This window comes from Dysidea avara, chromosome 2 (assembly GCF_963678975.1).
Source record: "Dysidea avara chromosome 2, odDysAvar1.4, whole genome shotgun sequence".
NCBI classification, from domain to species: domain Eukaryota; kingdom Metazoa; phylum Porifera; class Demospongiae; order Dictyoceratida; family Dysideidae; genus Dysidea; species Dysidea avara.
In genome coordinates, this window is record NC_089273.1 from 9,079,621 (window position 1) to 9,094,089 (window position 14,469).

The following is a 14,469-nucleotide window of genomic DNA, read 5'->3' on the forward strand; positions in this document are numbered from 1 at the left end:
ATGACCATTTATATGTCAGTCAAAGGCTCTGGTTTTGTCAGCCTTGGTTTTTTTATGTGTGCATGCAGTGTGTGACCATCATAGTGTATGTGTGTGTGTGTGCGTGCGTGTGTGTGCGTGCGTGCATGCGTGTGTGCGTGTGTGCATGCATGCATGTTTTCATATTTCAAAATGTATAGAGCATGCATACTTTAAAGTACGTGAGAAAATTAATACAATATAACATGATAGCAAAGTATCTACCATGTAACTATCTGTATGCCACTACACTGTTTAATGTTGTCCACTAGCTGAGGAGCAACAGACTGAATATTTTTTAGCTGCAATCAAAAGGTTGTATGCATAAAGATGTCATCCGGGTCCTTTACTAAAGTATACAGGTGCTACTGAAACTACGTACATAATTATAGCATACACAATAAACTATTTCCTGCATGAGAAATTCAAGGTCTGGTAGTTCAGCTGTTTCTTCTTTGTTAGCAGCACCAACAGAAGCCAGTTAATCAAATTGTTCTGTCTACTGCACATATTGTAACATCTGTACATGCTATGAATTCCTTGTGGAGTGTAGCTACTGATTGGCACTTTACTACTACAGCAAAGTCAATCCTGTATTTGCACATTCCTTCAGAATAATATTATTACCAGATGATTGATTACTCAATAATACAATTAACTCTTTCAAACATCACCTCAAATATCAGAAATTCAACTCATCTATTTCTTGTGAATTATGTCAACACAGTAACTGAATGCATACACCGCACACCGTACACTCCTGCAAGTCACATGTTGCAGTGAAATTACTTTTACTACATAAGAACTCAATTCTTAAAATACATGGACAGGGATATTTTACAATAGTAATATTTGATCTTTAATAATTGAGTAAACCTCAAGAGAAATAAGAGAAAACAGTAATATAGTTTTAGTACAGCCTTTCCTTTTTAGTTCTTTGAATTACAGATAGAATAGTTAAATATTTATTGTTTTTAAGTTTTAGAACCAGATATATTAGTCGGTACCAATACTAGAACTAAATACAAGTACATAGTGGGATTAAATCAACTATACCTGGAACCTGGAACTGTTGTAAATTAAAATATTTGTCACTCATTGATTTTGTATAATTAGCTAGTTTAACTGTTAGGTCAAGAGAAGTATTATTTTTCTCAACACTAGTATAGCTGATAGCTTTTTTATCAGTCTTGGATACTGAACTAATACAAACTAGTATTGTTTCTAATGTGGAGTACTACAGCTAGTACTGACTAAGTCATTTTAAACAGTGAATACTAAAACTAATTTAATTATTATATTTGAATTAGAACATAATTATGTAGAGCTGCACTACAACAATATGCCTGTACAGAGTTCATTGTTGTAGTTATGTCTCTGTAATACTAGCCAGAAAACTGCTTCATAAACAGACCTTACACTATGTAAGTAGTTAGTAGAACTAATGGTAAATCCGTACATATATGTACTGTAAATGACGCTTTCTAATGCAAAAATTTTAATCCCAAATACACAGTGTTTACTATAGCCTAATAATAGTATAACCAAAAAAATGCAAATACACTGAGATAATTGTTCCAATGTCTACACAGCACAATCAGCTGCATGTATATTCTCCACAACTGAGGCTATCTTGGATATCTTTGCACAAAGTGTATGAGCAGCTATGCCCTAAGCTTTTGGTCCAACACCAGTCACTATTGTCATCAGGATTACATCTAATCCAGCACCAACTAGTGTAGGTTTTTGAACAGCCAACTTGCTCTTCTCGTTTGCAATTGGCTGGTGCTATGGTAGGTCCCCTTGCTGGTATATTTGATTCATCACTAAATAGTGCTTTCAATTTTGCAATGTAGCTTGACATCTTGTGGGCATCCAAAGTACAACTGTCCACTTCACCTCCTAAGTTGTAGACTTTATCTGGAGCTTTATGCCCTAGTCGTAATTGGCATTTTGTTACAGGATCATTGTTGATTTTAAAGTTGTAAGAATGAGCTTTAATTTTGTTATAATCATCATAAAATTTCCAATTTCCAATGGCACGAGGACATCCATAGACATAGACATACAAACTATCTGCATATTTTGTATTGGCATATTTCTCATGATACGTCCTGATAGCTGCCATGGCTGCCAATATTCCACCAAGACTATGGCCTACAAAGTAAACTTTCATTCCTTTACGTAAAGCTTCAACTACTGCTGGCTTAACTTTGTTATCATAGACAGCCATAAGAGCAGTGTTGAAACCACTAAGAAATGATGCATAATCATCCATACCAAATTCACCCAAAGTTACAAATGGTTCAAAAATATTTGCATCATTTTTGATATCTTGCTGGCTTTCTGTGCCTCTAAAAACAATAAAAGTTTCACAGTCCGTTTTGTCTATGGCAACAAAGCCTTGAGTGTCAGCATCACCTGTCACACCATTAAGATCTATTTCAACTTTTAGGTGATGGAAATTAAACTTTGTTGACATAGAGTTGATCTTTTCCTGGACTTCATTGAAATCTTCATAGGCAAAGTCAGCTAAGTAAGCACACTTTAATGCTGTGACCTTGTCAGGGATTTCTTCTGCAGGATATTCTGTTTGGTCACTGCTAGCATCATCATCGCAACACTCCACCAGCTGCATACAAATGGATGGAACATTATTGCATAGTTTACAACTAATAATTATACTGCATGCAGAGTGTCCAAGTATTGCTACTAGGTTTAACTCATGATCAGCTGCATGAATTCAGTGAACTCATAACCCTCCAACGTTTTACATGGTGTCTGGAACCATTACAAAATTGTGACCAGATCTGCGCAAAGGGTTCTTATAGCCTTTACAAATTTCCAAGTCGTAACTCATTATGTGTTTAACCCATTGTCTTACAATTACATCCAGGAATGGTGTTATGTTAGGAGTATAAAGTGACCAAATGTCAGGCTGGTACCATACGTACAAGTCACGTTATGGGTTGCCAAGTGCATACAATTGGAAAAACTATAAGACCCCTTTTTGAAGATCCAATCACAAATACTGTACTATGCAATATGTGTACACACATAAGTAGTATGCAATACATGAATAAACCGATAATTTGTTGGAAAATGGCACCAGTTGGGTGTTCTCAAACACCCATGTGGTTGTGTAACCTAAACACCCACACCTGTTATGCTGTAGTAGGAACACCCTAAATTTGTCAACACCCTCGGGTGTTTATGTACACCTGGTTTAGTTAATAAAATTAACACAATTCGGTCACACATTAAGTTTGTAAGTCAACAAGAGCATACCAGCTAGAATTTACAAACAAATATATCTTCCATCACTGCACATACATTAAATCATATATAATGAAGAAGGCAAAACAATGGAAGACATATAGCATGTGACTCTACCACTGATGTATCTCATGCACATGTATAAGATGTACATGCAATAGATTTGCATAGGTGTTAATTAAATTGAGATGACAGTGTGATGGCATTATCATGCACCTGTACACTGTATTATTTCTTGTGACAACAATGCAGTAATTCATTTCAGAGCCTTTTAAAATGATATCCACAATCGAAAGCCATGCTTATCGGTTACGTTATAAATACAAACTGAAAACCATAAGAGGTAGGAAGAGTTGATGATACTGAATGTATGTATTATATGTTCTTGTATGTTTTTTGTGTCACTTATATGATGAAGCTTGAAATTGTTTGGTGAAAAAGTCACTGGTTGTATAGCAAAGAAAACAGTCCATTTCCATTTTCTTTATCTTCTACACCCCATGGGTGTAATTGAAATACCCTATGGCTGCAACAGAACAACCTCAGAGGAGACTGGTGTAAATGGCAGCTATAGCACCCCAAAAGGTGTTTTACAAACACCTTTTGTAACAGTATCTCTGCAGAAGCAAAGAGGCAAACCCTATAAATGAGTCAATAGAATGGTTTAGCTGACATTGATGCTGGAATTGTTAGTGCAAGACCAGGTTGAGTACATCAGTTAATAAAGGAGATGCAAAAAGTACAGTAACTATTTGCAAAACTATGAATGGACAGACATCATGGATCTGAGACTGCACCAAATTAGTGGGAGGATAGTGAACAGCATACAACAGATAGGTTTAATAAGTCTATTATGTTCCAAAACATTTGTTTATAAATAATACTATTTCCTGAAATCCTTTTCTTCACATATTATTTTCAAGTTTGTGACTGAGTGGACCATTGGTTTTAAAACCATTCTTAAAAAAAATTTGTTCCAAACATATTAAGTTTATTAGCTGTACACTGTAGGTCCTTACACAGTGCATAAGCAACTGCTATATTGAAATAATGGAGGTTGACTGCTTTATTAGAGTATTTTAAATCAGTTTTATTTTTGTATTTCACATTTCAGATCTGTATGCATTACATTGCAACTAAATCAAAAAAAATCTGAATACTCTCTAATTATTTTCACTACCTACACTATATTGTTAAATGGTACATATTCCGACATAACACATACATGAAATAGGTTGTGTATGTGTTTACACATTTTCAGTGGTAAAGATAAAGCAGGGAAGGCTAAAGTATCCACATTTAATACATACAATGGCACTTAATACATTGACATTTGTAACAAGTTTTACATAATCATAAATGTCAGCAGACATACTTGTACGTATTTACACTTAGATCTTATATCCAATTAAACAGAAAGCAATGAGCTCACAGTCCAATTCAGCAGTCCTTGTTCAAGTTACTTAAAGCCAACATTAACCCAAAACAGGCACAACTACAATCAAAATAAACATCAATACAATTGTTTTAAGTAACAGTTTATACAATAAAGAACATAAGGTGTGGCCTTGCAAAAAGTATATCTGTAACAGAGATGTAAGCGAGGTATGTATAATAATATGCGACTGGGCTGGCAAAAATAGGGCATGTGGGCACACAGTTTTTCCCTACTTCTTCAAACTTGCATCACTCATAACGTTTTGTACCATTATGCTATTGCAATGCACTTTTTAGCTATTGGTAAGCATTTAATTGGCTTTGTGATGCAAGTTACAGAATGCAGAAATTCTGTTTTGATACTGAGATATAACCTGTTGTGTGGCAAGGTGTGGTTTGTACCCACATGCCTTATTTTCACAGGCCCTGTCACATATACAACAGCTGAAGATGCTTTGATCAGACAAAAACCTTTAAAAGCATCTAGAGGATTGTAAAGGGATTGAAGATTACCTGTTACAGCGATATGTACAAAGTTGTGTTATGATTCATACATGCAAAACAGAACTCAGCTTAAATATTATAGCTACTGTATGCTATACAGCAAACACATTGTGTATGCTTACCGAAACTGATGGATGTACTAAGCTTGCAATGCACAGGATAGTCACAAGTAGAGACACCATGACCAATCACACAATTGCTGAACTGATGGGCAAAAGAGAATGACACTTCTGACCACTTACTCTATTTTTATACCCTTGTATCTCTAGAAGTGCTGTATGGCAGATGTTGTCATGAAATCACTAAATATCTACTCTTATGATTGTACATATCACTGCTTGAAGGTTCTTAGTTTACTAATTTGTTAAGCTGCTTTACTGTAGTTGTGCCCAGTTATACTGATAGTAAAATGTCAGTAACTTTAAGTATATGGAACATAATTGTTTTACTAAGTTTTAAACTCTCAGTAAACATCAGTGAATGCAGGTTTACTGAAAAGCTACTAAAATTCCAGACAATTAACTGTTCCATATACTGGGGATATACCACTCTAGTAAACTAAGAAACTTCAAGCAGTGTATGCACAGCTACATATATTGCACAGCATGTGATTTTCCCTTAAACAAAAAGTTTTGGATGAGATTAATGCACTGTATAATAATAAACATATTAAGTTGGTTCAGAGTTGAGTTACTTGATTACTGCCACTGTTCAAGAACATTTCATTCCAATTGTATATAGTCATATATCTCTCATGTTGTACATACATGCTGTATGGTACAGTATATTGTACACATGTCGGATAGCTAATAGACTAAGCAGCCAATGATTTTGATGCCTGTCCTCCAGCAGTGTTTCTACTAGGAAAACTAATAATGTTAGTTTTAGTCAAGTGTACCACTTAAGGGCTTTTGGTTGACTGAGTGCTCCAGATAAATGAGGTCCTGCTGCAAAAAAGATGTAATAGGAGGTATAATTAGTAGTACTGTATTGAATTACCAAGCCATGTAGAGTGGTTCTCTAGAAAAACATAAATAATTAATAGACACAGGTTACTAGGAAGGAAATAGTAGTGGCAAACTCGTTGTCACATAACTTTCACTGACATAGACACAACATATTATAGGCTTATTAATTTTCATTGCCATAGACACAACACTATTTAGGCCATTAGGAAAAGATGGTGGCAATGTCATGTATTGTTATTAACTTATAGCAATTGTTATGTCATAGAAACAACACAAGCTGGATTTGGGGGGAGGGGGGTAAGGGGGATGTAGCCCCCTATTCCTTTCTAAGTTAGTACTTGGCTAATAAAACCCTAAATCTTCTATGTGTATCAAAAGCAGACTTATTTCGGGAACTATGCATCACTGCCAACACAAATAATGTTTATGTAACTATACCTATTGTTCAACTCTGTTCCAGGAGAATATAGCTTCCTTTTCCTCAAGAGTTCTTCAAAAACAAGACTAGTTTTGATTGTGGGTTGCATCTCCGTTTACAAAAGTTTTAATTGTGGGTTTTGTTTTATTCAGATGATTAGCAGTATTTTCCACTGTGGCTATAAAAGGTGATTAGTGTGGTTTTTATATTTTGAAATGAATTATATGATTCAAAAAAGTGTTAGTTAATTTAATTGGTTAAATTTATCAGCTTCAGTATAATAATACTAGCATTGTTACCTGCCCTACGTGCAGGTATGGGTTATGCATGATTTGACTGTACATGACACACACACACACACACGCACGCACACACACACACACTTACTAAACATGTTACTACAAAGAGATAATTAGGACAATTGTCTATCATCATCCCATTTGATTAGTATACACCCCTGAAATCAGAACACCTTGATAATTAGGACAATTGTCTATCCTGTTGTATTAGTGTATATACACATATTTAGGCTCTTGAAATCATGCAGAACACCACACTGATAAGCACACTTTAGCATGGTCCTAAGGTGTCCAGAATAGAGGGATTCCACTGTTAATGACGTATCCCATTTTTAAACACTCTTAAGTCCTGTAATATGTGCATGGATCTAGTAACAAAAGGTATGTAATATTTAAAACCAGCTCAGTTATTTCTATCCCATTGTACAGACAAAACAAAGAAAAATGGCTGTTTAATGGCTGGGAATGATAGGGCTTGAGCAGCAATATAAATGCAATTTACAGCATATTTCTGAGGTGTGAATAAACACAATGTATTTGCTGACAGCTCAGAAATGTGCAATTATGGGCGTTTTGTAGGGTACAAACAACTAAGGTCACATGGCACATAGTTTTTGTGTTAGAAGACCCACCAAGAGTAGTGTTATTGATACCTTGGCCTTGGCTGTACCTTAGCTTATTACAGACAGGGTTATAATGCCTGATTTAACAACACATCTATACAATTTAGGTACAGAATGTGGACATTAGCTGGAGTATGCAAGTCAGAATTGCACTTTATTTAAGACCCCCTAAGAAATGAAGGGAATTTTGAAGCAGCAAAGCTTTGTTGCTTGTTATGTCAGTAATTGATGGCTGTACACTGCTGTAGATGGTCTCACCCTTTGTTGTAGCTGTAGTACAACTGCTAAAACTACAGGTATGTACACTAAAATTAGGTCAATGGCAGCTGCTGCAAGGAATCACATTGAGCTAGTTTGACATGCCAGTATCCAAGGTTGCAAAGCTTTGGAGGGATACATTTGAAGGTTTTTCAAACTTTTGTGCCAGCCCTACCATCAAACTATACAAAGCTAAAGAGTTTATCTATTTAATTATACCTTACACTCTGTATCAAGACACACGGTAGTGTGTCGTGCGGCCCAAGAAGCCGGCGCGCAACCCCGTGAGTATATTGACAGGAAGAAACAAAACGCAATTTTCGCACCTCCGTAGCTCTGTGCTGCCTTGATGAAACAAGACAAATTTTGCTGTGTACATTCCCTCCAACTTCAGTACTCTACATTCCAAATTTGAGCAAAATCGCTTCAGGCATTCCTGAGATATGCGACTTCAAATATTGGCTTAGTTTCTTCGTTTTTTTTTCTTCTTATTTTTCTTCCTCTTTTCGCACACTTGCAAAAACTGCTATAAAACGCGAACGCGTTATCTGATTGCCTTGAAATTTGGCACACAGAAGGGGGGTATAAAGGCGCATCTCGGTACCAACTTTGGCTGGAATACCATAAACAGGCAAAGAGTTATGAGCGATTATGCACGAAAAATAACACCAATATGTTGTCACGCCTACAGGGTAAACCGCGTATGGGAAGAAGCTGAACATCGGTGGGTGAATAGGTTAACTATTGAACCTCAAACCTTTTGTGGTTTGAAAGAAATCGAGCTAAAAACCAGGAAGATACAGCGAAAAAATCAACAGTGTGTAACAATTACGCAATCGAGATTAGCTAATTTTTTATTATTTTATTTCATTATTATTATTATTATTATGCTTGCCACGCCTACCAGATAAACTACTTGGGGTAATGCTTTGAAAATCGCTGTACAGATGGAGTTATCATCTTAGAAAGGCTCTTCAATGGTGTAGAAGAATCAGACTTAAAGCCACGGAGTTATAACACGAAATCCAACTTGGTGTAGCAAGTGCGAGATCGAGATACTCTAATAGAGCAGTCATCCTAATAGAGCAGTCACCCTGAACAGAATTCAAGAGATCAGTTAGAAATAAGTAACCTGTATAGAGATCAGCTACAAACAAATCACCCTGTAGAGAGTTCAGCTACAAACAATTCACCCTGTTCAGACATCAGTTAGAAGAAGTTTTCTTGTAGAGAGTTCAGTTACAAATCACCCTGTTGAAAGATCAGCTAGAAGATGTCACCTTGTAGATAGTTCAGTTACAAAGAAACCACCATGTAGAGAATTCAGCTACAAACTAGTGACCCTGTAGATACATCAGCTAGAAGAAGTTACCTTGTAGAGAGTTCAGCTACAAAGAAACCATTCTGTAAAGAGCTCAGCTGCAAACAAATCACCTATACAGAATTCAGCTACAAACAAATCACCCTGTAGAGAGATCAGCTAGAAGAAGTTACCTTGTAGATAGTTCAGCTACAAACAAATCATTCTGTAGAGAGATCAGCTAGAAGAAGTTACCTTGTAGATAGTTCAGCTACAAACAATTCACCCTGTACAGAGCTCAGTTAAAAGAGGTTTCCTTATAGAGAGTTCAGCTACAGACAAATCACCCTGTAGAGAGATCAGTTAGAAGAAGTTACCTTGTAGATCGTTCAGCTACAAACAATTCACCCTGTAAAGAGATCAACTAGAAGAAGTTACCTTGTAGAGAGTTCAGCTACAACGAAACCACCATGTAGAGAGTTCAGCTACAAACAAATCACCTGTAGAGAGTTCAGCTAGAAACAAGTCACCCTGTAGAGAGATCAGCTAGAAACAAGTCACATTGTAGAGAGTTCAGCTACAAAGAAACCACCATTTAGAGAGTTCAGCTGCAAACAAATCACCCAGTAGAAAGTTCAGCTATGAACAGATCACCCTGTTGAGAGTTCAGTTAGAAACAAGGAATCCTGTAGAGAGATCACCTAGAAGTATCGCCTTGTAGAGAGTTCAGCTACAAACAAATCACCTGTAGAGAGTTCAGCTACAAACAAATCACCCTGTAGAGAGATCAGCTAGAAGAAGTCACCTTGTAGAGAGTTCAGCTATAAAGAAACCACCATGTAGAGAATTCAGCTGCAAACAAACACCCTGTAGAGAACTCAGCTACAAACAAATCGCCCTGTAGAAAGATCAGCTAGAAGAAGTTACCTTGTAGGGATTTCAGCTACAAACAAATCACCCTGTAGAGAGTTCAGCTACAAAGAAACCATTCTGTAAAGAGCTCAGCTGCAAACAAATCACTTGTACAGAATTCAGCTACAAACAAATCACCCTGTAGAGAGATCAGCTAGAAGAAATTACCTTGTAGATAGTTCAGCTACAAACAAATCACCCTGTAGAAAGATCAGTTAGAAGAAGTTACCTTGTAGAGAGTTCAGCTACAAAGAAACCACCATGTAGAGAGTTCAGCTGCAAACAAATCATGTATAGAGAGTTCAGCTACAAACAAATCACCCTGTAGAAAGATCAGTTAGAAGAAGTTACCTTTTAGAGAGTTCAGCTACAAAGAAACCATTCTGTAAAGAGCTCAGCTGCAAACAAATCACCGATACAGAATTCAGCTACAAACAATTCACCCTGTAGAGAGAGCAATTAGAAGAAGTCACCTTGTAGAGTGTTCAGTTACAAAGAAACCACCATGGAGATTTCTGTAATCAAGATATGTGACCGGATTTGCGAAAAGGGGTTTTCCACACACATCCAATTCTATAAACGTTGGAGACCATAACTCAGTGTTCAAGTAACATATTAATCTGAAAATTTCACCATGTATTCAGCTATAGTGGTGCTCATCACTGTCCAAATTTCAAGGAAATAGCTCTTTCCAATATGAAGTTATCAATTGTCAAAGTTGGCAAATTGGATGTGTGTGGAAGACCCCTTTTCGCAAATCCGGTCACATATGTATTATACAGCATTTATAATTTGTACATTTACTGATAAAATATTTAAAGTACATCTACTTCATCTTTTCTTCTTCCTGTAGTAAAGAAAAAAACATAGGTTAAAAAAGTCCCAAAGCTGGCCATAGGCCGGCTTTGGGGTATACAAATACAAAAAGAAATGAAATCTAATCCAAAACAGCCAAGCTGTAAAAAAAGTGTGCGGCCCTCAGAAAGGCTATGGTGAAAAAAGATGTAAAATCCAAGGTGGCGGCCAAGAAATGGCTGTGATGGTAGGTTAATGGTAAAAATTTTAATAATGACAATTTAGGTAAATTTTGTGAAGCGGCACAAAAATTCACCTGAATTGTCGTTATTAAAATTTTTACCATTAACCTACCATCACAGCCATTTCTTGGCCGCCACTTTGGATTTCACATCTTTTTTCACCATAGCCTTTCTGAGGGCCGCACACTTTTTTTACAGCTTGGCTGTTTTGGATTAGATAGTATATACAATGGCTTAATTTTCCATCAGTGTGATTTATTTTTGTTTCATCATAATTAATAAAGCATTGCTCTACATTTTTTCTGATTACCATAAAGCACAGTTTGCATGAACAGTGACACAACCCACAGATATTGTAGTGTGCATAATTACAATAACTCCATGTACATGCACCATTACAGGATTTCTGATGTCATGATATATGGTCTATAATAAAAACATTAAGCCAAGAGTTGTAGGTTATGATGACTCAGCTGGTTGGTATACAAAAAAATTAAAAGGAAGTATAGCTAATAATAAAACAAAACTCATTGTTGATTAACTCCTAACAATGCAGGTATCAATATATGTTATGAATAATAGAGGACTGCATAAACCACCAACAAATTATTCTCTGTAATAAATAAGATTTGCAATGTTACTATTGGGCATAATAATATATTGGCTCTTGGTATCCCAGTAAGTGTACATGTATTAAAGAGGTAAACATGTTGACTAACACCTAAAAGAAGAATGCAGCATTGGTGTGACCAGCATGCAGCAAAGTAGCAAAACGCTATAGAATATTCACACTATTTATGGTCTCCTGCATCTACTCTCATATTATGACACATATATTAAATAGTGTGAGTTGTGTACAGGTGCGTAATACCATTGTTCCCGTAAATTCCATTAGTTCTCCAGCAAAGCTAGCTAGGTAGTATAAATAACTGTCAGCAACTTCTCAGTTTCAAGTCGGAGAGAAAAGAAATGACTTCGAAATCAGAAGAAGTAGATGTTAGTAGCATCAGTGGTGCATCAGCGGATGCACACATAAGTGGTGTTTTAGGAGATATTTCTCCTATGAAGAAAGGAAGAGGCGCAGCGTATTTTGATGGCGAGATGTTAGATGAAAAGAAGAAAGTGCGACTCTATGGCTTTGATAGCTCAGTCAGGAAGAGGTTAATGGAAGAAACTGGGAACACAGTTGTTCTTGGTAACTGTGAAGTGAAAAAGGCTCGCTACAGCAATGAGTATGAGGTAAATGAGAAAGACTGTATCATTATAGCATAGCTCAATACTTTACTACAGGTGTTTGTTGGCAAAAACACTGTCATCACAAAATCTCTTAAAAATTACAACATCGAGCAGCTTGATGATACGAAGACAACTGCGTTAAACGAACTATCTGACATTCCAGAATACAGCAAAATCAACTGTGAAAGTAAAGTGTTTCAAGTCGATGATGCTACGTCTACTTCCACTGGTAAAAAACTTCAGAATGTGGTGGTAGGCGATGGTCACGGAGTAGCAAAGATGAGTTTATGGGAGGATGATGTGGGTAAGGTGACAACATCAAAAAGCTACAGATTTGAGAAGGTGGTTGTAAAAGAATATCGTGGGCAAACTCAACTGTCCACTGCTACCAATAGTGTGATAATGAGCATTGATGATTTAGATGTGGAGATGACAGAATGCCTTACACTACTACCATCTGTCATACAAAATGCTAAAGTAATAGGGGTGCTTGCATTTGAAAAGTATTCTAAATGCATGAAATGTAGTGCCAAAATTATGGACACTCAAGAATTTGATACTTGTGACAAATGTGGGATGGTACAGTGTATTTCAGAGTGCCAAACTGAAGTAGCTGCAAAGCTGATGATCAGACACAGCAGCAGCAATGAAAGGCTTATGCTGAAAGCATATGGGAGCATTCTTGAAGAAATAGCAGAAGAAGTTGTATGCAGTCCTTTAGTACTTCTTAAAGCAAAGCCATTTACTGCCACCTATGGTAACCAGGATGGAATCATCCAGTCAATTAGCAGAGTTTAAACTGAACTACGACTACCAATTCAGCATGATTACACTTGTACTTGTATCTTGTACTTGCAACTTACAGTCATTTTATTATAATCACTGGAAATTTACACAAATATTGTATTGAATTTGGATATTATTATACGTACACTATTCTTCACTAATCCGTAACTCAGACCAAAAGTGTGTTTGTTGTGTACCAATAGTATTCTCATCATAATATCATATGTATCATATACATCATCTGGCTCTGTACAATATGCTGGCAACACTTGACACCAAGCATGCCAGTATAAGCCTCAATACATTCTCAGCATTGGAAAAAAAACAAAAACAGGAAACCATATCAACAAAATGCATTTGTTGATAGGACTTTTCGGCCATGACATTTATAATGGCTGGCCTCATCAGCTGGTTTCCACTGTCACTAATCCAAAAATAATATACATGTATTTTTTTTATGTATATGTAATATGCACAAAGTTTTGATTATCCTTCAAACTTGTGAAGTCATTGGCAAAAGGCAATTTTACTTTGTTAAATGGCAGGAATCTAGTTGACCTGAAATGAGCAATAGAAAGCCAGAAACCCTAACGATTAGTAGACATTTGCCATATCTCCTATGTACAACTAAAGAAGATAATACTTCCCTCTTTACTTTTAACATAAATGTTAGCAGAACTGTATATTCAGCTGTTGTATTGCTCCATGTCAACAAGACTCAGTATAATATAGATCAAGTCATTGATTGGTCAAGTATGTGTACTTGGAAAGTTTTGTACTTCTGTGCAATTGATAACAGTATAATAGTATTGACCAAAATTCCATCTAAATACTAGTAGATGTACAGGCAATAAGAACAACTTTTGCAGATCCAGTCACATATATCAGGGGGCATCTCCAAATCGATTTGGTACACTTAATGTTATATTGACATTAAGGGGTTCAGCCTGTGATATTATTAATTTGTTCTGTGCGAGCAAGTCTATAGTACACAAGTGAAAATGTCTCACCAAACCACACTATTTGGAAGAGTTTTACCAGAAAAGAAGTATTATGTCTATGAAAATCCATCAGCTAACTAATAAGCTTTTCCATGTCAATTACATCCAAACACAAAAATGGCAATAAGTGCGGGGGATCTTTGTACAAAGAGTTATTGGGAGGAAACCAAAAGCAGACCGTAGGACTATTCGAGAAGTATGAAATAAGTGCCCCTACATAGGAAGATAATTAATAAGCCTCACCAGAGTTTTCTCATGCTTTCTTCACGGGGAACATCTCAAAACATTATCCCTTCCATACGAAGTATCCCACTCAGCCACCACACTTTTTGCCATTTATACGTTATTTTTTTTGCATTGTGACATAATTGCAGAAAAGGCTCATATTGACAAGTT

The 14,469-nt window shown here is 36.3% G+C and overlaps 1 protein-coding gene and 1 long non-coding RNA gene across 2 annotated transcripts; both read right to left on the minus strand.

Annotated features, from left to right (window-relative positions):
- Nucleotides 1–1,405: 1,405 nt before the first annotated feature.
- LOC136243014 (uncharacterized) lies at nt 1,406–5,567 on the minus strand. The gene is made up of 3 exons (XM_066034539.1): nt 5,491–5,567; nt 5,358–5,439; nt 1,406–2,650 (listed from the first exon to the last, which is right to left on the minus strand). Exons 2-3 carry the CDS (start codon nt 5,415–5,417, stop codon nt 1,616–1,618), a joined length of 1,095 nt encoding a protein of 364 aa, XP_065890611.1. The 5' UTR covers nt 5,418–5,439; nt 5,491–5,567; the 3' UTR covers nt 1,406–1,615.
- Nucleotides 5,568–5,955: 388 nt separating this feature from the next.
- On the minus strand, nt 5,956–7,705 carry LOC136243025 (uncharacterized). The gene is made up of 2 exons (XR_010694714.1): nt 6,642–7,705; nt 5,956–6,182 (listed from the first exon to the last, which is right to left on the minus strand). It is a non-coding gene; the product is annotated as an uncharacterized lncRNA (long non-coding RNA).
- Between the last annotated feature and the right edge of the window lie 6,764 nt (nt 7,706–14,469).